This window comes from Pleurodeles waltl, chromosome 9 (assembly GCF_031143425.1).
Source record: "Pleurodeles waltl isolate 20211129_DDA chromosome 9, aPleWal1.hap1.20221129, whole genome shotgun sequence".
In the NCBI taxonomy this organism is placed as follows: domain Eukaryota; kingdom Metazoa; phylum Chordata; class Amphibia; order Caudata; family Salamandridae; genus Pleurodeles; species Pleurodeles waltl.
Window position 1 is genome coordinate 1101630867 of NC_090448.1, and position 24990 is coordinate 1101655856.

The window sequence follows — 24990 nt, forward strand, 5'->3', positions numbered from 1 at the left end:
TGACGCAGCAATAGTCCCAAAAGACCCTGCCCATGTCTATGTTGATGCCTTACAGGCACCAATAAGAATAGTAAAAATGGCGTTTTCATGGCAAACTAGCTCTATATTAATCAAATTCCTCTTCATTTACTGTCATGCAAATGCAGTGGGTTCCAGTTTGCAAAATATATAACCTCCCCATGTGTTCGGAAGAGAAAATATGAGCCTTCTGGGCGACAACGCAAACTGCACATTTGGGTGGTCATCTTCTCAATTCAATTTTGCAGTCACAGAAGGTGATCTAATACCATTTGCGTGGATGTACAATTTTGAGGGCTCCTTTGTTTATTGAGCTGATGAACCTCCAAAAGTCTCGTAGATCGCTTGTTACACAATCTAAGGGGAGATGGACTACATTCAGGACTTCGGTCTTGTAAGACCATTTACATAGCTCAACCACTCGCGGAAGAGATTTGCAGACTCGCTGAACGAGATTCTTCTGTTTCTTACTAGGGAAAGTCTACTAAATTAATTAAAATGGGATGTCTGTTTTTATGCAGAAGTTTCCAGTCTTGAATTTGAGACTCGACAAGGAGACAAAAACTGGGGCAGTTTTTATGCCTGCCTCTCTAGTGCTCACCTGCTAAAGCACAATCAGAAAGGCAAAGAAGCAATATTTCTCCGAGCGCACTCTGCACACATGCAGTTGACAGAGCATGGGTATCTGAACCTCTTTCTCTTAGTTAAATTATCAAACATGTTTCCCCATTAGTTATATGAACCATTGTTTTTTGGCTTGAAGTGTTGTAAGGGAATGAACATCAGAACTTAATTTCCGTTCCTGTGAAGCCAATGTCACTCCACAATAAAGACCAAGAAGCAATTAATTAAACCATCAAGCTTTACTTAGAACATGAATCCAACAATTATATATGTAAAGCAAAAACAAATTAAAGAGATTTAGTAATACAGTCTGGAGACCAAAATGTGCCAGTAAATTAAGTTGTAGTAAAACGAATAAAAAAATATTAACAACCACAATGCAAAGGAAACAGATTGCTGCAATCAGGTGCTCCATAAAGAAACTCTGCCTCTCTAATCTAAACATATTGTGAAGCAGAATTGTTATGTTTTTTTTAAAGGGAAAGCATAGAAGGTGCCAGCATAAATCAAATGTCAGTAGAAGTTCTGGAAAATGGGAAAAGTGGTCACATAAAGCTTGCACTCCGAAAAGTCTAGCAGAGAGAGATCTTTTCCCTCTCAAAGTCAGGATAAAGTCTACCTAACTAAATACGAAACACCAATTAAAATGCAGTCTGCAGTTACTAGAACATCCACATCTCATTCCTTCCGCTGAGAGTCAATCAGGTAACCACATTCGAGGGGAGTCGACATACTTGCAAATCTTCCTGCAGGTAGGTATGTCTTTGCCAGCCTTGAATGTTGTATCCTCCTGGTACACTTTGAACAGGAGGCTTTCCCTCACAATCATTGCTATGCGTTCACTGACAACTTTCTTCTCCAAGGCCTCACAGTCAATAGTCTAATACACACAAATTAGCCATTCACTCGTTAATGAGGATCACAATAATGCACCTGCAGAGAAGAGAAAATGGCGTACTGGCAATGTTGAAGCAAACATTTGAGCCTGAGGCCTAATGTCATACTATGGTAACTTAGAATCTTAATGGAAGCACATCACAGTATTGTAAATTAGTGGAATAACAGTAATTGCTAAATGTGAATATATAATGAACATAGGGCCAGATGTAGCAAAAATAAAAATTGCGACTCGCAAAATGCGAGTCGCAATTTGGAATGCCAGGAAATAAACCGGTCCGATTTAGCGACTTGCAGCCGGACTCGCAACGCTGTGTGCGAGTCCGCAGATTGCGAGGTCGCTGTTTGCGAGTGTGCAAAAAACGAACTCGCAATTAGCGAGTGGGTGTCACAAATTGCGAGTACCTTCAAAATTGTTTGCAGGTGCAGCAGAACACTCCAGAAAGCACACCAGAACACTCTGGAAACACTTCCTGGCACATGATGATGACATCACAGCCAGGAAGTTCACTAATACACCTGGGAGGAGGCTGGACCACACCCTTTTATAACTGCCAGTCTTCACACTGAACAAGCAGCAGCAGCCATGGAGGGAACCCCACGAAAAAGGAAAATAAAATTTTCTGAGAGGGAGCTTGAGGTGCTGACCGAGGAATGTTGTCAGCACCATGATGAGCTCTTTGGGAGAGCAGCCCTCACTGTTCCTGAGGCCACCAAAAAGAAAATCTGGCAGGAAATGCAAGAAAAAATTAATTCCCTGGGTGTGAGCCACAGGACAATTGAGGACATAAGGAAGAGGTGGTATGACCTCCGCTCCCGGACCAAGGAGAGGGTGGCAGAAAGGCTCTGGGAGATGAGAGGCACTGGAGGGGGACCATCATCTGTGCCACCACCCACACCCCTTGAAGAAAGGATTGAGGAAACATTTGAGCCGGAGGCAGTGTGTGGATTTGGGGACCTGGTCACCTCAGAGCCCAGCACATCAACCGGTGAGTACCATGTGATAAGCCTGTACCCCTATCAATGTCATACCCCACCCACCATGTACACAGGTGCATGCACAACCAAATTAGCTCCATTTCAGGGTAGAAAAAGCCAAAATGATGCATTATGGGAAATGTAGTCAAATAGGCAGTTCGTAGGCAAATGTTTATTAGGAATTGTGCAATAGATACTAGACACTGACAGTGTGTTCCCCATGTCCCACAGGTCTCCAGCAAGACACCCCCAACACCCCAAGCACCCAGGCCCAGGAGGACACCCCAGGACCCTCCAGCACCCCCACCTGCACAGTCAGCAGCATTCCTGCAGTGGTAACGCCTGCTGCAACAACAACGCCAGGAGCTGCCCCAGCAACAGCCAGGGAGGATACAGGTGGGAGCACAGGGCAGCCACCACTGCGCAGGCGTCGCAGGGCAAGAGCATCTGGATCCCGGATACTTCCTCCAACCAGCAGTCAGGCACATCTGCTGCGGGGTCAGCGCCTGCAGAACCGAATATTGGGCAGGATTAGTGGGGTGCTGCACCGCTTTGTAAGACACAACCATGCAAGCATGCAGCACCTCAACAGACACATGGACCTGATGTGCCAGAACACTGGGGACATTGCCTTTGCCATCAGGGAACTGGCGGGCGGACTGCTGGGCCAGGCAGAGGCTGGGCGGCGCAGAGATCGCCAGATAATGCTAAGACTGGACAGGATGGCCACATCGATCGGCAGGCTAGCCATCAACACAACAGGCCTGTCGAGGAGGACAGTTGGCCTGCAAATAGAGATGGGCCATTTTGCTGGGGATGTTGCCAGGGGCCTGGGACGTCTCACACACATAATAGAACTAATGGAGACATGGGAGATGTCGAGGGCCACCGGGGAAACACCCCAAGACAGTGAAGAGGGCTCCACAGTGAGCAGTGTATCTGCCACTGACAGTAGGGTGCTAAGGAGTGGTAGGCAGAGCACCATGGACGCAGCAGGGACCAGCCATGCTGGCAGGAGGGGCAGGAGATCTTAGAGAACAGCCAGGAGAAATAAATGTGGCACATGCCGTTAATGTGCCACATGACTGGTTGGCATTTCCCTGCCCATGGACAATTTCATCTTGTATATAGTTCATTCATTACATTATTAAAACAGTTATTTTACTTCCACTTAACAAAAGGAGTGTTTGGTTAATGGGTGAGTATGGTGGGAGTTTACACGTACCGTCCAAAATATTGCGTTGCAATGTGGTCCCGTCTCAGTCTGCCTTGATTAGCTAGACTTCTATCCCCATGATGGCGATGTGCTTGTTCTTGCTCTTCATCATCAGGACCTGGGTCTGCAGGGGTGAGAGGTAGCCCACGTCGGGTGGCTATGTTGTGGAGGATGGCGCATGCGACCACAATTTTTAATGCGGTAAGGGGGGTGTATTGGAGGGCGCCTCCACTGCGGTGGAGGCATCTGAATCTTGCCTTCAGGAGTCGGAAGGTGCGCTCAATCAGGTTCCTGGTCCTCTTATGCGCACTGTTGTATTGCCTCTCTGATTCAGTTCTTGGTGTTAAAAACGGAGTCATGATCCAAGGCCTTAGAGCATATGCACTGTCACCTGTTGGGCACAAAAGTACACTGTTAGGAAGTCCAGATAGTCGTGCACAGTGACCTGTGTGTATGTCTGCAAGTGTCTGTGGCTCTACCTAGGAGGTAGCCGTCTCCGAATTCCCCACGTTCCAGGCGTTGATGTATCCCACTATGCCTAAAAATGTATGAGTCATGGGTACTGCCTGGAAACTTAGCTACGATATCCGTGATGACGTAATGGGCATCACAAACAACCTGTATGTTGAGTGAGTGGGTACACTTTCTGTTGCAGAAAATGTGTTCCAGATTAGCAGGGGGGCACATTTGAATGTGTGTCCCATCTACACATCCAATGACATGGGGAAAGTGGGCAATGCGGTAAAAGTCCAGCTTGGTGCTGTTAATTTCTGCCTCATTCCTTGGTAAGTATATGAAGTGGGACCTGTGCGTGACTAAGGCATCTAGGAATGCCCTGAGGAACCTTGACACTGCACTTTGGGATACCCCACCTGCCACGGCAATGACCCCCTGATAGCTCCCTGAGGCCAAGAGGTGCAGTGCGCATAGTACTTGCACATGCGTAGGGATGGCGCAGCCACGCAGAGTCTTGTGTTCTAGCTTTGGTTTGAGTAAATCTATTAATTCTAGAATGGCTGCGCTGCTAAGGCGGTATTTATCATAGATCTCCTCTTCAGTTTGCTGGAAAAGAGTCTGCCTGGTTCTATATATCTTCTCCTGTCTGTGGCCCCTCCTCCTCCTCTGCTGGGCTGCGTAGACTCTCCTCCTCACTGCTATCAGGTATATCTCCGCCATCTTGAGTAACCCAGATGGCTTCTGGGTCTCCTTTTATACTTTGGTAATGGTTACCACCTGCTCTGAGTTAGTGGTAAATGGGACATGCAAACTGGGCTTTTTGCGACTAGTCGCAATTTGCGAGTTGCAATTGCATATCGGTTGCGACTCGCAAATTGCGACTCGCAATTTGCGGGTCGCAAAATGGGGTCGCAACAGATGCGACTCGCAAACGGATCCCATCGCTTTTTGCGAGTCGGAAATGGGCTTTTTGCATCCCATTTCCGATTTTGCACTGTCGCAAATTGCGATTCGGCCCGTTTGCGAGTCGCAAACGTTTGCTACATCTGACCCATAGTTACTTCAATCTATGAGTTTGCCTGATATAGTTATGTGTAAATACTCAGCGATACAGTAGTTGCACACTATTAATTCAGGTTTAAATGTCACACACATTAATAAAATTAGACCACACGTTGGGCCATATTTATGACCCAGTTTACGTAATGCCTGCACCACGCAACATGGTAAATGCGTGACGCATACCTTAAGGGAGATTTATCAAGCCACGCAAGGCCACTTTGGATGGCCCTGAGTGGCTCCATAAATATGGAGTAAGGCAACGCAGCACAAATCGCTGTACTGCCTTACTGTGCCCTGAGACAGCATTCCATGGGCATTGCGTGGGTGTTCCCACGAAACTCCCATAGTTTTTAAAGCATTCCCAGGTTTACCAAAACAGGTAGACCTGGGAATGCACCAAAAAGATACACCTTCTCTGGCAGTATCAGTCAGGGTCCAGAAGGTTTCGCAAAGTGCATGGCCATTACCTGCTGGTGGATGGCTATCAATTTCCACAAGCTTCGATTTACAAAAATGCAGCTAGCTACTGCTTACCTCCCTAGATACCTCTGGTTAGAGTGATGTCCTGTGTTCGCAAGTTATGATCCCACCTTGGATTGCCAAGTCTGTCAGTGCTTTTGGCAATATATAGCGAGTCCACTATTGCCCAGGTTTGGTAAGTGGCCAACGTTGCTAACATCTGCTTCAGAAAACACAGTTTTTAAAGTAATTATTGCTTTTTTCGATGCCACATGCATGTCCTAGTAATTAATGTGTTGATGCTTGGGCCATATCAAACTCATGACAATCGTTCATGAAGTATTGTACCATACTACTCCTGGATTTTTAGTTTCGGGTTCAATAGCGTCAAGGTGTCCTGCCTGTGAGTGTTCTTTAAAATAAAATTACATAACATAAACATAGCAAAACAGATGTGGCCAAAAAGCCCACCTAGTATGGAATGGCCAAATAAGAAAGTCGTAGGTTCCAGTTCACAACAGAAAAAGTGAAACAATGAGTGTGAATCCCTGTGCAGGGTAAGGGGCGAATTGATGATTAATGTGCATGCATGCATGTACAATGTGGGGATACCCAAGGCTATGAGGACCAGTTTGAGACACAGCTTCTAGTCCAGCCACTTCGTGGCAGGATTCCTGTGATTTGGGAATAGGAGAAGATCACGATCTAGGCCCTCATTACAAGCGACCTGGTTAATTGTAGTGATTGCCATAACTCATGGAACACTCATATCACAATTATGAGTTTGTGATAAAAGTCAGCACATAAATCTGCTGGTATTTATCAGGGGGAAAGTACCTGGGGCAAAATTTATCAAGGTTTTGCATTGCCCTTGCGCCATGCAAGGCGACAAAGGGCTACACAAAACCTAGAAATGAGATTTACCAGGTCGTAAAGTTGGTGCCCTATATTACTCTGGGAAGGAGTTTCATGGGTGGTGTGTGTGTGTTCCCACACTTCCACTTATAGATTTTGGCTCATTCCCATATATACAGTGACATGTAAGGCTGCGTCAGAATGGTACGCCTTTGCAGGAGGTGGAACAAGTAAACCTTAGTCAAAATGCTACTACTTACCAGGGGAGAGGCAACAAGGAGAAATATACTTATTTCTCCTCATTGTTTCCTCTTTCTAGGGGTGCTGCAAATGTCTCTGATGATTGTTTTTGTGCAGGAAAGTGCCCCTTTCTGCACCAAAACAATCTTGCCTACAGAGCAGGCACCCTTGCTCCATGGCGCATGGCTGCCTGCATTGGCACAAAGCAGCACATCGTGTGCCTTCTCAAGGAGACGGCTGGAGTGCTCCATATAATATTAAATATGGGCCATTCATGCCCTCTCCCTTTCAGGCAGAGCAGGAAGGTGTCTTGCTGCGTTGCATGAAAGTATGATAAACCTGTGCCCCAGGTATTTACCCGAACATTCGGACTTTGATGCCGTAAGCACCAAAACCAGCATGTTAGTGCCTAAAACATGCAATTGGGTGGCCTTTATCTGACTCAGTGAAATCATATTTGGTCAGGTCTGATAATTATCACATCAATTACTAGGCTACTAGTGCAGAGGGCCATATATGTCTGATGTCTATTAGTACCATAGAGGCTCAAAACATATTTACTTGCCCACGTATATATATATTCTTATGTCTGTTAATGTTGTTATGTCTGTTAATGTTGTAAACGTGCTTGGTACATAAGTGAGTACAGAAGTGAGTGAGGCTAGTGGCTTGTGCAAATGAGCTCCATATTACAGTGGGATACTGCAAGAACATACATTTTCCTCATTTCTTTTACTGCTTAATAATGTGTTAATCGTTGATTCCAATCCACAGGTCCAGTGCCATACCTACACAGGCTACTGCTGGTGTGTGAATCAAGATGGTAAGCCCATCAGTGGCACGTCCGCACAGAACAAAACGCCTATATGTTCAGGTACTGTGGCACCACACATGTTTTTTCTAATGCTGTAGAAAAGATCAGTACATGTCAAAATAATGATTACATTCAAATATATTTATATATATATATATATATATATATATATATATATATATATGTGTGTGTCTGTGTCTGTGTGTGTGTGCGTGTACATATGTTCATTGAAAAAAACAAAGTTTGGAGGGATGTTATAGTTAGGTTGACATTTTGCCCGTACAAAACCATAGAAATTCAGCAATTATATAGTTATACTTATGTTAAGAAACTATAACTCATTGCCTTTCTGGCACGAGCTATAGTTTCTTCAGATACACATAGAGTGCACACTAATACTTATTCACAACAGGAGTTTAATTGTTAAATTTAGGAACTGGCAAAACACTCTCCTGTTGATCCATTTTCATTGTACAAAATGTTTACATTTGTACTTTCCCACACATTCACCCCTATTAATCAGTCGTGCAAAGTATGTAAATAAATAATATACATTAAACCCGCACATAGCACTGAAATGGAGTGCAATGGTTGAAAAATCGAGAGTCACAGTTGTCTCACTTTGCCCTACAACAGTCATTGGGGCCAGTTTAATTCACTTTTCTTCATGTTTTCCCGTAAAAGTTAGTGTAAGCCAATCGATGGAGAAGATCAAGTAGAATTTTAATTCTTATCCTTCTAAAGACGATCTGCTGAATGCTGTCCATGTGCATGTGTTGTTAGTGATCTGTGAAAGCAGATGGGAAAAGAGGTTCCATTCGATTAGCAATGGGAAAAGCTGGAGACACTACCTGAGTAAGAGTAGGTCTTGCATTTAAGTTGTGGAGACAGTGCCTGATGTCGACTTCCACTGTCTCGTAGCACACAGCTAGATTGAGGGGCTGTGGGAGACATTCAGATATTAATCCTGAAACATGGCTGTTATTCCTTAGGGCACAACTGGGACAATACTATTGTTTGATTTGCGGACATTTTACAGTGTTGCAACTACTGACTCTCTCGAGACGCTGGTGTTTGCCCAGCGGCGATTGTCGTTTTCTTTTATTTTATTAACAGGGGATGCTCCCACCGTACCCCAGCTCCCCTTCCCAACCTATTGACAGGCATTTCACCACCTACAACTGCAGCGTTATTTAAATATGTATTGCAGCACAGGTCGAAATGTCCCTAGGCGGAAATAACTCATCCCTAAGCATTCCCTATCGCCTGACCATGAGTGGGAAACAGTCACCATGGCATGCCAGGCACCAAATCTTCCTTAGAAGGTATAGTACAGTCTCTGTTGATGTGTGTGGGGCAGTCACTGGTAGTCACCATGCACCTTCTAGACACTCAGGGTGTCCAGTGTATGAACAGATGCCAGAGTTTGACCATCATAAAACCAATGATCACCCTTATACTTTAGAACTGTGCAATCAAAGCCAAAAGACACAAGCAGTACATGTTCCACAGTTTCTGTACTTCATCTATAATCTTGTAGCACAGAACCAGAACTGTCTTATTGTGTGCTCTGGAATTACAATAACCATACATCTCTTAAAAATGTACAACTCCCAGTTTAGTTTTAAAGAGCACTGCTCTAGTACTTTGAAAGTGATACTGTACAGTCACAGTACTTATCAGAAATCTCACTCTTTCTCTCTCTCTCTTTCTCACTTGTCTATCAAGATAAAGGTTCGGAGGTAGTATAATTTGTCTAAGACAGGCAGTCATTGAAAACCTTACTAAAAAATCAGTACAAAAGCCTCGGTTTTCCTGGGGCACAGATAATACTATATTACTGTGTGTAACATACCAGGAAAGATTGATCATATCCTTTCCAACTACAGTAATTTTACAGGGCACTCCTGGATCTCTTCCACTAGTGTTTGGGAGCATGTGTATTTCATTTATGCCTACAGTGATGTTCTGGGAGAACATTTTTTATTTTAAAGTATTCATGTGGATTTATATCCAAATCTAGTTTTCTTAAGTAATCTAGTGAGGGATCTGGGTTTGAAAATAGAACGTTCAATATGACAAGGGTCTTAGGGTTACTTTCTAACAGGAGCATTTTTAAGAACATTAGAAGAGCAGAGAGGTAATGTATTTTAATCATGGAATGCTGAGCCATGATAACATTTATTTATCAATAGCCATTCTATAAATAAAAGAATCTAAAGATTTATAAGATCATGAAAAATCAAGGTTTTAAAAATTCAGTGAAAATCTTAGCCTTTATGATATAAGGATGCAAAACTTATGCATGTCAAGAATTGATTTCATTTCATAAGATTTAGTACAGCAACATTGATATGTTAGGTGTAAGGTCATGAGCTATAATGAGATGTTTGTAGTTTACTGTACTTTAATTTTTTTATGTAAAATTAATGGACCAATTGATGGCTTTTTTCATAACAGATCATATTCAGTTTTACCAGGAAAATATGGCCATCAAAGGCCAGAAAATAAGGCAATCCAAGTGTCCATAAACAATAATATAAAACTTGCACAGAAGACCTCTGTCCTACCCTGTCATAGAGTCCACAATTATTGTCAGCTCATTCCCTACATGTAACACTATTAAAGACATGGTGATGTTTGACAATTATAAGTGCACTGTCACACAGTTTGGGTGTCCTGATGCTATGGAAACAAGAAGGATTAGGAATTCTAAGCACTAAGATGGATGACTTTAGATAGAAAATAAGGGTCTAATTACGAGTTTGGCGGTCTTCAGACTGCTTAATTCACAGTGGCGGTCGGACTGCCTAACTCCTGTCGGTCTGACGGCTGGATTATGATCCTGGCAGTCGGACCGCCAGGGGACCGCTGCCTCCACCGGGATCATGGATCCCAATGGGTTGGCGGCAGTCAAAGGTGTGGTCAGCCACGTACTGATCATGACTTTGCTTTCTACCAGCCTTGAAAAAGGCTGTCAGAAAGGCAGTGCTGGAGGCCACAAGGGGCCCCTGCACTGCCCACGACCATGTCATGGACAGTGCAGGGGCCGCTTGCCGGGACCCCCGGGAATGCGCACTGATTGCTCCGGCAGACAGCGTGCATTCCGAGGGTGCGGTGTGTGACAGCATTGGCATCGGCTTCCTGTGGGAGCTGAGGCCAATACCCCTGCACTGTTTCTACCGGGCTGACTGCAGAGATGCATTATATGACGTTTCCACCGGTCAGCCCGGTGGAAACATTGTAATACGACGGTGGTGAGGCCGCCAGCTTAACAGCCACCTCACCACCACCGTATTGGAGTTCTGGCGGTTCAATAGCCCAACTGGTAATCGGGCCCCGAGTGTTTCATTTTTTTTTTTTTTACTGTTTTCTGAAAGTCTATTGGGAGGAAATCAAAAGAATATGAGAAGTAAGCTGGTTCCATATTTAGGCCGAGAGACTGCAACAAAAGCATCCTCCAAGTCATGTTTTCCTAATGGAAGGTATGCAGAGCAAGTTAGCAAATGTTGATTTTCTTAAGCATGAGGGATTGTATCTTTTGAAGAACTTCTAGATTTAACTGGGTCTCTTGATTAGGAAAGTCATAAAACATTGCAGGAGAAGTATGTGGACCTAACAGAGGGATATGAGGGGAGGAAGAACTGAGAGCAAAGTCTGTAGAATGATAGTAATTTATCTTGCAGTTATTACAGTCTCCACCCACATTCAAGATACTTACAATGCTTCTTGTCTTTCCTACATTTCTGAGTGAACCAGGGCACCGATAGGCAAGTTCACTGCTGTTTGGTGTGCTTGAGTGGAACGGAGTTGTTTAGTGTGGATATGATCGATTTATTAAAAGCAGATGCGTTGTTGTTCAGATCAGTGGAGTGAGGAGGCTAATTTTTCTGCTGATAATTTGGGTCACTGTCCACTAAAATAAACCCCCTGTAGATGCAGGCCATAGCCTCAGAATGCATGTCAGGTAGAGAATTGCAAATGCCTAATGAGCCATCCAGGTTAGAGGTGTAGCGCTGCAGTTTGCCATAATGTTTATTGGTACAAAAGGCAGATTGAGTGTGTGACCATTGTTATGTGTGGGGCTGAGAGTTAATTTTTACAAAATAAAATTTATGAATCCTTATAGGAGCACATTAGACTCTTTGTCAACTTTTCAGTCAACATAGAGATTAAAGTCTCCAAGGGAAAGGGGATAAAGTGAAGGAGATTATTTGCACAATATTTGGATGCATAGTCAGTACTTTAGAGTTTGATGCTCGAATTGTTGGAAGTGGATGTGGCTGTATGAAAGTAGCACAGACCATGGCAGGGCACTCAAGAATGTGCAGAAGCTGGCAGAAAAAACAATAAGGCCCATATTTATACATTTTAAGTGCTGCTTTTTGACGTAAAAGTGGCACAAACTTACAAAATACAATGTATTTTGTAAGTTTGCGCCGCTTTTGCATAAAAAAGCGGCACTAAAAAAGTATAAATATGGGCCTACGTTTCTAAGTGCTAAGAGGGTATTTCCAGTATAAGCAATGGAGTTGTAAGAGGTTACTCTATCATTGGTCTAGTTCTGTACCTTCTGTCTAACCAGTGAGTGGACAGGCACAGACAGGCATGCCTTTGGCCCATATGGACCAGGCTACTGAACATGTACACTGCCCATCTCCGCAATCAGCCAAATTTAGTATGCCTTCAAAAAATAATAGTGCAGGGTCTGCTTCCAGTGTGCTCTCAAATAAAAATAAAAAAATACTGTGAGGGAAAAGAAAGAAACACCAACCTGGCATACAGCAAATATATAGAAATGAAAATCATAATAGAGTAAAACATGCACAGTAGCGTCTGAACAATAAAATAGACAAAAAAATTAATTAAAACAAGAAATTAAATTCCTCCATCAATATTGTTAAGAGTATCTCATAATCATTATACAAATCTTTACCTCACTTACTGTGAGACCATTGACACATAAATGTTTAATTGAAATCCCCCATAACTTAATAAATCATTATTAATTTATATTCTCAAAGGAGCCACCGGGTCTCAATAGATCTCAAAACCTCATCTGACATCATCAAATAAAAGAATGTTCTAGAACACCTACTGTTGATAATTGTTAGAAATTTAGATCTGGTTAAAAAGAACTTTGTTTTTCTCTTCGGTGGATGGTGCTTCTCTATTCCTATAAAAAGGCTGAATATTGACAGATCATATGAAGAGACTGATTATGTTTTGGTTCCAGTTATTTACTTCTATGATCTCTGTTTGTACTTTGTACTGCGCAGCAGTGGCATTAAAGGATGCCATTGCTTAATGCTAGCCTCTGGTTTTGTAATGAAATTTCAATGTTACTCACAAAAGTGCCTCTCTGCATAATGTGATCCATGAAAATTGTCATGGATAGCAGAGGCCCTAGTATCAACAAGCATAACTCACCCATAATTAACAACAAGAAAAAAGCAGGGATTTATATTATTAGATCTAGCATCAGTTATAAATTACCAATTACGTATGCATGATTAGTGTCATTGAGTGTGGAGGGGTTCACAAATGTTCTCAGGAGGATGAGATCAAACCGTTTCATAAAGGAAAATGATATATTATGTATTGAACAAACCTGAGGCAAATAGTAAGTAAATGTATTCTTGGGTAAAACGTGATCAAACTCTATCATTTGGCACGGTTAAATCTCATACTAATTAACCATTTAATTTAAGATACCAGAATCAAAATTAAACTTAATATTAAGAAACATTTACACTCCTCCTGCTAAATGTAACAATTGACAACTCAAAATATTTTTGAACTACATTAATTACCAGTTGACAGAAAATCAGAACACCTTTTTTTATTGATGGGTGATTTTTTTGATAAGCGTGATACTTTAAAATCAGGATTTACTAAAGGAATTTAAAGACTTATTGGGTATCCCTGATATGATCTCCTCCTTCAGAGCAAGAAACCGGAACAGTGACTGTGTCTGGTCCAAACACAGTGCATAGAGAATTAAGAATCTAAACAGAAGTATCCATCCAGACATTCCAGCAAAAGCAGTTTACCTCTCAGGGAAAATAGGAAATCTACTGGATTACACTTTGGTAACTCTGTCCATTCACCATCAGGTAAGTTCATCTAAAATAATTGGCCATAAAGAAAACGGCCTATCTTATGCAAGCTGTTGGTTTCAGCTGGGATATTAATTGCCAATTTTGGGAACCTTTGGGGAATAAGAAGGGATCAGAGCTTCAAAATGGCCAGCTTTGTTGAGTGGAAACTAAGGCGAGGCAGTGCATTATGTGTGGAATTAACCTCACCAGAAACAGAAATGTTATAATCGTGGATGGAATGAACTCCTTATATGTATGTTTAACCTCTCTAGTCACACCAGAATATCTGGAAACAAGATGATTCCCTCCTTTCAATCTTGTACAAACAGTCTGGATTTAAAAACAAACATTAGTTTACAAGCGATCCGGGGGCCAAGACATAGAGCACCAAGCAACTTTCCAAAAAATGAACACATATTTAAAAAAGGAGGAACTGATAAAGGCATTATATGTAAACCAGAATTAATAAATAAATACAAATTAAAAATAAAATCGAATAAAGATGTTGAGAGGCAAAATTTCATTTTGACTTCTAACAGTGGGAAGAATGGGTCTCATATGTAAGCAAACTGTGCTTTGAACGAAATTGAATATTGTTTCAACTAACAACCATGTCATACAGGTTACAGACTAAACTGCTGTTCAAACTTGAAGGTTGTTTATTCTTCAGGAGCACCTGGCCAAATGGCATTCTTGTAAATATTTTTAAGTTAGATCCTGCCTTCTTGCCCCACCCATTTACAAAGCTTTACTTAACCTGTCTTGAATTGCAAACAGGTCCAGACTCATGAAGAGGATTTATCCTTCACCCAAATTTTAAAAAGGGAGATAGGACAAACCTCAATAATTACTTTACAGTTATCTCACTTCAGTAAGCAAACAAATTTGCGTAAATCTTGTCTAATTCATTAGAATATTGGGTTGAGGTGACCAACCCCTTACCAGCATTTCAGGGCAGTTTAAAAAAATAATATAAAACCACTGATAATATATTGATATTAAATTTGCTTGTTCAAAAAGCAGTAAAAGGGACAGTGCAGTCAATTTGTGCCTACTTACTGAGTTACAGTTTAACATTTGCTAGAGTGATTAGAGATGTGCTGAAGGAGAAGCTAGCAAATTAGGGCATTCTTCATACCGGCTTTCAGTGCTTAGAGGGGAATACATGGGCTTGGATTAAATTAGGGGATGGCACCAGGTTGACCAAATAAATATTTATGAATCACAGGCTTAAGCAAGGCTGTGTATAGGCTCCTCTTTTATTCAATCTGTATATTGCTATATATTGTGGCATCTCTTTATGGTATAATCATCTTCCTCGTACATAGGATGCCCAGTACATATCCAGCTTCAAAACACAAATAGCATTGTTATCCTGTAAGCAGCTCTAATAGGACTGCAAATTGTCTTCAATATATTAAACATATAATCCAACAAACAATTTGGAGGTGAATATCAGTAAAATATTTTTTTATGAGAGATAAAATGATAGATCAAACTGATTCCTACCAGTATCTGGAAGTGTCCCGACCCTTAACCCCACTTACAAAAACACCCCAAAAAACTGAAGCTGGGCAAAAAACTGACCTAATGCTGAACTTATTGCAAAAACCTATTGCCATATTTTTACAATATTTACTGTGGGGGTGGTATCCAGTGATCTGATAAGCCACATTCCACCTCACTTCTAACTATGTTCTCCACAAAGTTTATACCCATACTTATTTAGGGAGCCGTTACTTTGGGGAGTGAATCGAATGAAAGACTGGAGAAGGTAATGATTAAAGCTCTCTATTTTTTTTCCAAAGTCCAGCTCTCCACAGAAATACGATTAGAGTTTGGTCTGTTGAACTTGGCTCATGTTGTTAATGTGCAGTTTGTCAATTATTGACAGTAAAATAATAGCTATATTTTGGAATAAGTTTAAAAAGGACAGCTTCAGGCTAATCATCAATGTGATTAAAAAATACCCAGACAGAATTTTAACGCAGCTAGAAATGGCTGAGTCTTGGTCAGCAAACTTGGCTATACTGATTTCAAAAACAGAAGTAAAGATAAAAACAAATTATTTATTTTTAAGGAAAATTAAAAATGGATATTAAAGTAAATGTCAAAATGTAGACTCTTACACTAGGTTCTAGTTGCAGGGCTATTTACAGATCCCTCTATAAACAGGTGAACAGATAACACTTATGTGGTTTCCTTTTCAGCTTCTTACTATTGCCTATGAGAGGGCAAAAAGTCCCTGTAGGAGCTGCAGTCTCTGTGGGCCTGATTTGGTATCAATATTGCATCTAATTTATGCCAGTTTTAGGCTACTCAAAGGATCAAAAACTTTTGGTGGCCCATTTCCAAACATTTGCATGTGGGTACCAAGAAACAAGCAATGAAGCAGTGTCCTGAGTAGAGGGAAGTACAGCTTTACTTGCTGCATATTTAAATGTATTGATCTAGCCCTTCAAATGTTAGCAACTTCAGTAGTTGCCCTTCATGGTGATCACTGTAAAGCTAGCAGAAAACAAAGTGAAAAGGAAATGAGTCTGAATATCTGAGAAGTAATTTTACTGGCTTTGGATAGGAGAATAGTTTTTCTATAGTTTTAAAACTGTACAGTGTTTTGTTTTAATGGTAGCCATTTTTGAAATTTTAGTAATAGGATGCTAAAGATGATGGCTTTTTATGTAATTTACCTTTCCCATTTTAATACAATACTGTTGTATATCTGTTGTGATGAAGTTAATTAATTTACAATAAATACAAATTGAATTGAATTGAAGATGGGGCATCCAAGAAGGGATAGAGGGCCTGACCACTGTACATAACTATATACTGATGTAAAAATGTTTGCCCACCAACCAGGAGAGTTATTTACCACTGTACTCGGTACCCCTCCAATATCAGATTCTCAGCTATGTTTTGCTTCATATGTTCCAAGGCAGCAGACTGCATGCCCCCCTACACATCTCACTTGTTCTGAACAGAAGCACCCCTGGAAAGATCTACAGACCCACTTCTTCGCCATCTTCCTCCCTCCTAAGAACATATCAATGCCTTCAATATGTTAGTTCTAAAACTTGCTGTTACTATTACTTTACACCACTGTAAACCCACCATGCATTATGGTTGTTCAGGTCTCTACCTACTTTGAATTATTGTACTTTCCTCCTTAATCTTTTTAAGTGTCCCTGCTGCAGCACGTAAAATATTCTCCTTGTGACTATGTGAAGAGTTTCATGGTCCTTTTAATCTAGATTCATGCCACATAAGTGCCTCTCATAAAAGCAGATAACTATTTTTATATGAGCTTCACTTTATATGTATTATGGTGTTATCTATTATATTGCCTTTTTCCATTTCGGCTTTATGAGTTTCACACCCCTGCTTGGTTTCATGTGCCACTCTGTTCCTGGATATGGAATAAAAAAAAGTGGAATGCTTGAATACCTTGTTTTTTTGCCCACCATGCCATATCAGACAAGAACCAATCAAATGCAATTGAGCCTTGATCTTCCTCTGATAGAAGCAGTCCAGCCCAAACTGCCAGACTACCGCCCTCTGAAAGGGAACACAAGCTACCCAGACCGGCTTAGGCCTATTGGGCCTTTTCAGTAGGGAGTAGCTTGAGTCCTGTGAGCACAGGCCCCACTTCTGGTCATAACTGTTATACTTAGGGGATTACCTTCTGGATGTAGTAAAATTTTTCATGTGTGACCGCTCATCCATGCAGCTATTTCTTACATAGGATGAGATAACAGGCTCCTAATTGCCTCTCCATATTAAAATGAAGGCACTAACAGCATTGTTGCAAGTGCCTTGATACACCTAAAATTGAGTGCAATTTGTGTTACAGGCCGCTGTCATATTACAACTTGTATGCAAAGTTGTAATGATATCAGTATTTCGTTCACTCAGATTCTTTCTCTTGAGAAAGTGGAATACCATGCATGTTTTTTGTTCGCAGACTGTTTCTCCCCATTATTACAAATTCTGTTTGGGAAAATTCTGTAGTGTGCAGTAAAACAGTCCAGGAAAATCTTCAGATTACTTAACTGTAATTCCAGTACTCTGAATTTCTAGGCCTTACATATGGGGAGGCCTGACTCCCTGCTTGGGAGGAAAGGATGGAGTAAGGCTTGGGATGAGGACTACAAAACCAGAGCAATGACATCATTGGTGAGTAATTTGAACATTGGATCCTCAGATCTCTTTCTTGTTTCAATCTTTACATTTGAGGACAAACTCAACCAAAGAGGCAGCTTTGGAAACAAGAAAAACATAGAAGCGAAAGAATGAGAATGCTACACCCATGTGAATTTTTAATGACAGTTCTGAAACCTCATCCACAGACAGCAGACTGAACCCCTTTGGCAAATGCAGAAGGAAGCTGAAAATAAATGTATTAAGTCCAAATGAGAGACAGATGTGTAGGGCTCTGCTGAAGTGCCCACCAAACACATGTTAATGGTGGAGACTCTCTGTGCTCCTGCCGACGAAGAGCCATGCCTCTGATAGAAGGTCCTTGTATGTGTTCAGGTAATTCCCTGCCTATGAGCACATAGGCACATGAAATTGCAGCACAGAGCAAGAAACTCCAGTTGGCTGTAGAAAGAGTCAAGCCATGCTCACGGGACAAGAGTTCACAAACCGATTATTACACTGAAGTAATGAAGCAGCCCTGTCCAAGTAAATGTGCACTGCAGTGTAAACATCTAGAGAGTGCAACGCTATCACTTCCACAGGGGATGGATTACAATTGAACTCCTAGAAGAAGAATTTCAGCTTCTATATAAAATGTGGACCATATATTGGGGTTAAATCCTGGGCCCCAACAAAGGACCACCATACCAGGAAAGACACAAAAGTAGGTACCTGAGAAACTAAAGAGTCCAATTCTCCTATTGTTCTGGCAAAAGTAATGGAGAACAAAAAAAATTAAAGGTCTGAGTTCTAAAAGAAACCTCCTGTAAGGTTTCAAAAGGAGCTCACAGAAGTTCAGAAAGAACTAGAAGAAGGTTCCAGGGAGAAGATTTTTCTCTACATGGAGGCCACACTACGTAAACCACTTTTTTTTTTTTTTTAAATCTCTTTATTATGTGACATACAACAACTTAAACAATCGACCACTGAGTCACTACTTTCAGTTTATAATAATCGGATCAATTTACAATAGAAAAAAAATAAAGACTATGGGAGAAGTTTCTGGTGGGAGGGAAGTGGGAAATAGGGGGTACACATATTTCGGTATAATTATTGACAAGCTGAATAATTCTTCCTTTGACACAGTCAAGTTGCAGCAGGAGGCAGGCAATCTAATATAACCCATCAGCACATATCTCAGCAGCTGAGTTCACTCTGTGTGTGAGTGGTCCAGGCGTCAGTCGCATCTGCGGGTAACTAATATTCGCCCATTCTGCTATGTGTGACGGTGATATGTGAGTGACGATTACACTTATCTCTACTTGTTTTGCCTAAGGCCTCCCTGTAGAGATCCGAGTAGGTATTATGTACTCCTGTGCTAATGCCAGAACACCTAATTATGAAAGTCCCCTGTTTGTGGTGCATTATGTTCTGGTCTGGTGCATGCTATAGCTACTCACCGTCTAAGTGATATCACTGGTGTGTGGGCCTTTCATGCCTGATGTCGTCCCTAGTGGTTTTAGGGAGGACGGGTGTCATCCTTGGCCTCAATTGAAGTTATGAATGTGTCCCATGTACCTAATCCTTTTATCGTCATCCCCCTGTCTTGGAGTGAGTGTAGAACCTGTGCTTCCGCCTTTGCCCATTTCAGCAGGTCACCCAACCAGCGAACCGTATCCGGTGTGTTTGGTGCTTTCCATTACATTACCAGAAGGCGTTTAAACAGCACGAACGCCAAATCAATGCACCTGTGTACCGGTTTCCCCCTCTTGGACCTCGTACGGACCCATAGTAGGCAGGATTCGGGCATGGGGGACAATGGGTGTTCTATCAGTTTGGCTAATAAGGAGGTTATTGCGTGCCAGGACCATAGAACTGGCCGGCAGTCCCACATCATATGGTAAAAGGTAGCATCTCACTGCACCGCGGGCATTCGTGACTAGTATCGGGGAACATGCGCTGGAGCCGATGTGGGGATAAATAAGTTTGGTGTAAGTAGTTAAACTGTGTATAGCGGTATCTTGGATTACGCAACACCTATTTTATCCTGCAGAGCGCAGTACACCATGCAGTACACCATGCCATTTGCTACAAAGGCATTGGGAGAAGCCGGTCCCATCTCTCCCTTGCTCTTATTTGAGCATCATCAAGGCTCCCAAGTAGAATACTATAAAATTGGGATATGCTGTAGTGGGATCCAGGGCCGCTAACAAATTGTGTAGTGGGGGGAAATTATGGGTTCATTATCACCATTTCGCCATGTTATATGTGTAAGTTGTTGCAATGCACAGTAGGTTATAAACCGCCCTGGACCCACATCGTGTGCAGTTGCGAGCTCCGTATATGACATAATACGACCCTCTTTGAATATATCCCCAATTGTTTGTATGCCTATTTTTGGCCATGGTGCTAGAGCGTGGTGTACATTTAGTTTCAACCCCTTTTGGGCGGCTAGTAGTAGGATCCTGGGAGAGTAAGGTGGGACCGGGAGCCCATCTTGTATGTAACAGCACTAGCATTTGCCAGCCACATTCATCAAAATGTTCTGACGCCTTCTGGAGCTATTGTGGTCGAGTAGCCACAGCAGCACATTTGTATGACCCAAGTTGTCGTGCACCAACGTTGTCTCTGTACTGGGGAGGTTCTGCAACTATCATAATGACCAATGTAGTTGCACTGCTGCATAATACAGCTCATAATTCGGTGTGCCTAGACCCCCTTTTGCAAGGGGTAAGTATGTGTCGGCGAGTGCGACACGCCGGCTGCCACTACCCCATATTAAGTCTATCAGAAAACTGTTCCGCATTTAAAAAAAGGAACGGGGCATAGGAAGTGCGGTGAAGTGGTATAGTAGTCTTGGGAGTATTATCATTTTCGCAATCGCTACTCTCCCCATAGGTGACAACGGTAGCGAGCACCAGAATGTTAGGAGCTCTGATCGATCTAACCGCGCGTCCTAAATTGCCTTCTCTTAGGTCAGCTGCATTATGGTATATTTGAATACCTATGTATTTGAATGTGGTATAACACCATGGGAGCCTATGCGTTGTGAGAGTGGATCTAAGACCCTCAGGAACCGGTGTCAGTGGGAACAAGCAGGATTTTGACTAGTTCACTTGTAGGCCAGACAGGTCCCCAAATAGATCCAAGAGTTGCAGGAGGTCCGGGGGCGATGATTTGCATTTATGTAAATATATCAGCACATCATCCGTGTAGAGAGATATGATCTGGTGTCTACTGCCGTCAGGTATGCCCCACTGTTGTGCCCTTTGTCTAAGCTGAGCTGCCAAGGGTTCGATCGCTAATGCAAATAGCAGCAGTGATAATGGGAATCCTTTCCCCAATAGGGAAACTTTGCGATATGATCTTGCCTGTTTTAACCCTAGCTGTGGGGCCAGAGTACAGCGTACCAATCCATTTCAGAAATACATTTCCGAACCCCATGCTCCTCAGGGCTTCTTTTAGGAAAGGCCACCCAGGAGTATCGAAAGCCTTCTCAATGTCTGGGGATACCACGACCATATCATGATCTGTCTCCGGAGTATCTGACATGAGCCGCAACAGACATCTAATATTTAGGAATGTATTCCGACCGGGTATAAAACCTGATTGTGCTTCATACACCAGGTGCAGCATTAACGGGAGCAGTCGGTTCGCGAAAATCTTGCCCAATAGTTTGCAATCCAGGTTCAACAGTGATAGGGGCTGGTATGACCATTCATCTAGGGGGTCCTGACCTGGTTTGGGTAGGACTACTATTAATGCTTCGCGCTGAGAATCTGACAGCTGCCCTTTTGTATGTGCTTCGTGCTACATCTCTAGATATGGTTTGAGTATCTGTGCTGAAAAAGTGTGGTGATATTCTACCAGAAGACCATTGCTGCCCGGTGCTTTGTTGCAAACTAATTGTGGCAATGCCCACTGGATCTCTTCTGCATCTATGGGTTTCTCTAACTCCATCTGTTTTAGTGGAGAGAGATGGGCAAGAGTAAGTGAGTGAAAGAAGTCTGCTATCCGTGAAACTGAGGGGTTGGGTGTCGCCGCATACATTTTGCTATAGTATTGCTTAAAGGCATCGTTTATATCTGTCTGTGTGTTAACCACTATCCTGGAATCAAGCCTTATGGCCCCTATGGGAGTGCGCGGTTGCTCACCTCGAATTAACCAAGCCAGTAAACTGCTGCAGCGATCGCCCTCTGAATGTGTCCTAGCGATGTAATGTTGATAATCATCTTTCCGCAGGTGCATGTCTACCTCAGTCCTGCGTGTTTGTGGTTCACGAAGGGCATCAGGGTCTATCGTGCCCAGCGCCACCGCATGTTCCACGCCCTTCAGTTCTATTTCTAGTTTTGACAACTCAGGGGACAGCATGTGACGCACGCCTCCTGCTGCGGACAAACAATGGCCTCTCACCACCACTTTGTGGGCGTCCCATTCTACTGCGCACGACATGGCCATCCCCCCATTTAATTCAAAATATTTGGAGATGCACACTGCCATTTCTTGGCGGAATGGAGGGTCTAGTAGCATGTCTGGTTGCAGGTGCCATGTGGGTATGCGAGCGTGCATGCTACCCCATTGTATAGAGGCCATCAGTGGACAATGATCTGATAGCGTTTTAGCCAAATAGAATGCCTCAGTGATATTACTAGCCAGCCCTGTAGAGCTGAGCAGCAAGTCTATGCAGGTGTGTAGTCGATGGACCAGGGAATAGAAGGATTATTCCCTATCTAGGAGGTGGGGAAGGCGCCACACATCGCAGAGTCCCCTCTCAGACATCCACGCCTTCAGCACTTGAGATGTTTTTCTACTGGGAGAGCCATCCAGCAGTGGGTGGGATCTATCGATGTCTATGTCTAGCACGCAGTTCAGATCACCGCCTCATAAGATATTGGATATAGGGTCCTTGAGGTGTGTGGGCGTAATCGATAGGAGAAAGTCCCCTTGTTTCGAGTTAGGAGCATATAGCCATCCTATGGATAGTGGTTTGCCATCTAGTGAACCTTCCAGTAGAACGTATCGGCCATCTACATGGGTCATGCAATGCCCCACCACTTATGGAACCTCTGGGGCAACCCACACCAACACCCCCTTGGCGAATGCTGACGTCGTTGTACCGTATACTTGTCCCTGTCATTTGTTTTTGAGGTTTTGTAAATCCGCTGCTGTGAGGTGTGTTTCCTGTAGTATCGCTATGTGGGTTCTATGCCGTTTGAGGTATGTGTATATCCTGCTGCGTTTAGTAGAATTGGCCATGCCTCTCACGTTCCACGTTAATGTGTTATAATTGTCAGTGCCCATGTGTTTGCGAAATTGTGAGATAGTGTCTGTACTGTTGGTGCTTGAGACTGGGACACAGACATTGTGGGAAACACCGTTACCAGTAGTTCACCCCTAACTGTGTGGTCTCCTCCCCCCCTCCCATTGCAGCCCGGTCGGTGTTGAAGAGTATATAATAGAGTAACAACATTGAACAAAGTGTGAACTTACTGGGCAACGCCCAACTTGTAACGTGAAGGCACAACGGGTGCCGCAGTTAACAATGGTCCGAGCATTGTCCCTTTGGAAACCCATAGGGTGTGAAGGGGCGTGGAAGAAAGGAATAAGAGTGGCATGGGCTACGGCCTGATTCAGATAGCCTTCTTGCCCATCCTTTCCCGACTACTTAATCATACGTTGTGTTATTGTCTTGGTATCAGGCCTCGGGGGGTATCTGAGCAGGCCAGTGAATGGCAACAGCAGTGGAGAAATGCTTGGTCTTGTCGATCATTTTGCCAAGTGCTTTACTGGTCTCTGTTACTTCTTTGTAGCCTAACAATGCTTCAGACTAGACCTTGGGGCTAGGATGGTGCACCCAGAACCATTAATGTTGAGCAAGTTTAGATATCGTCTGCTGTGCGTGGAGTGAGTTCTGGACCAAGTATGGAGGGGGAAGTGGAGGCACTAGAGCGGCCCTGCAACGAGTTTGAGTCCATGTTTTTGTCCTCGTGACGGGTGGCATACTGTTTAGATGTGAACTGACTGGCTTCTATCAAAGCCTGCACCTGGCTCTCTGCCGCTTGTGTCCTGGAGGGGTGCGCCATGATTTCAGATTTCTTCTTGCACCAAGATTGAGGTGTAATCCATTCGTCCAGTTTGGAATCATCAATATGTGGTTTGACCAGGCCCTTGGCATGTAAGCAAGCCCAGGCGTTCTCCAGGGATGGGAAGACATGAGACTACGTAAACCACTTAAGAACATGGGATGCAAAGAGTGTAAACCCCCTGAAGTTCTGAAGATGGAACAAGACCAACTCTAGATAAGCCCTTCCTGGGGGAATATAAGGATTAAAACTGAGCTACATTCCCAAGTAACCCTTTCCCTGTAAACCTTGCACATTTCTGAAAAGAGGCCCAATAGTGATTATGAGTTTTCATAATAGACAGCCTTTTGTAAGCCTGAACAGCGGAGGTCAAACCTATGTTCTGAGTTCTAGAGATTCAACCTCCTCACCAACAAGCATATTCTCAGAAGGGATGGCTATAACAAGGAAGGAGAGGGAAGAGAGGATGTATTTATAGATCGAATACACTCCAGAGCCGAGCAGTGTGGTGGAAAGCTGGCTGAGGAGACTTCAATGCAAGGATGCAATGGTGATTCTCTGATCGTACCTCAGTTGTCTGACTCGCAACTTGGATATGACTGTAAAGAGACAGAAGGCATGTAGAAGACCCTGACCAAATTGGAGCATTCTTCCCCAGGCACGTTCCTACACAAATCATAAGCAGTACAGTGGGTGAAGAGCCTTGATCTTGGTGTTGCTACAGGACAGCTGAATTGTGTGCATTTTTGGGGGGAGAAATTTTGGTTGAGACAGACAAACCTTCTGAGACGTGGGGAACACTCATATTGTCCACCCCTAACATGAACTGTTGACAAAGCTAACAGATAATCCTCCACTGACTGGAGAGTCCAGACTACGATCTGTGCCTGACCCCTGCAGCAAGTGTTTCCTTGATGGTTCCCATAAGCATTGGTCATTGTGTTGTTAGTTTGTAGAATCTCTGACTTTCCTGAAATGTTGTTGGCAGAGGTATTTAGGGTTTAGCTCCTTCTTCATTTAAAGACTCTGAACTGAAAGGAAGTCCACTTT

At 43.0% G+C, this 24990-nt stretch overlaps 1 protein-coding gene across 3 annotated transcripts in view; it reads left to right on the forward strand.

Moving 5' to 3' along the window:
- SMOC1 (SPARC related modular calcium binding 1) overlaps nucleotides 1-24990 on the forward strand; it is a 613105-nt gene that overhangs the window by 184696 nt on the left and 403419 nt on the right. For all 3 annotated transcript variants that reach the window (XM_069208815.1, XM_069208816.1, XM_069208818.1), the window contains exon 4: nucleotides 7580-7679. In XM_069208815.1, coding sequence (XP_069064916.1) covers nucleotides 7580-7679 — 100 coding nt within the window. The remainder of the gene's footprint in view (nucleotides 1-7579; nucleotides 7680-24990) is intronic.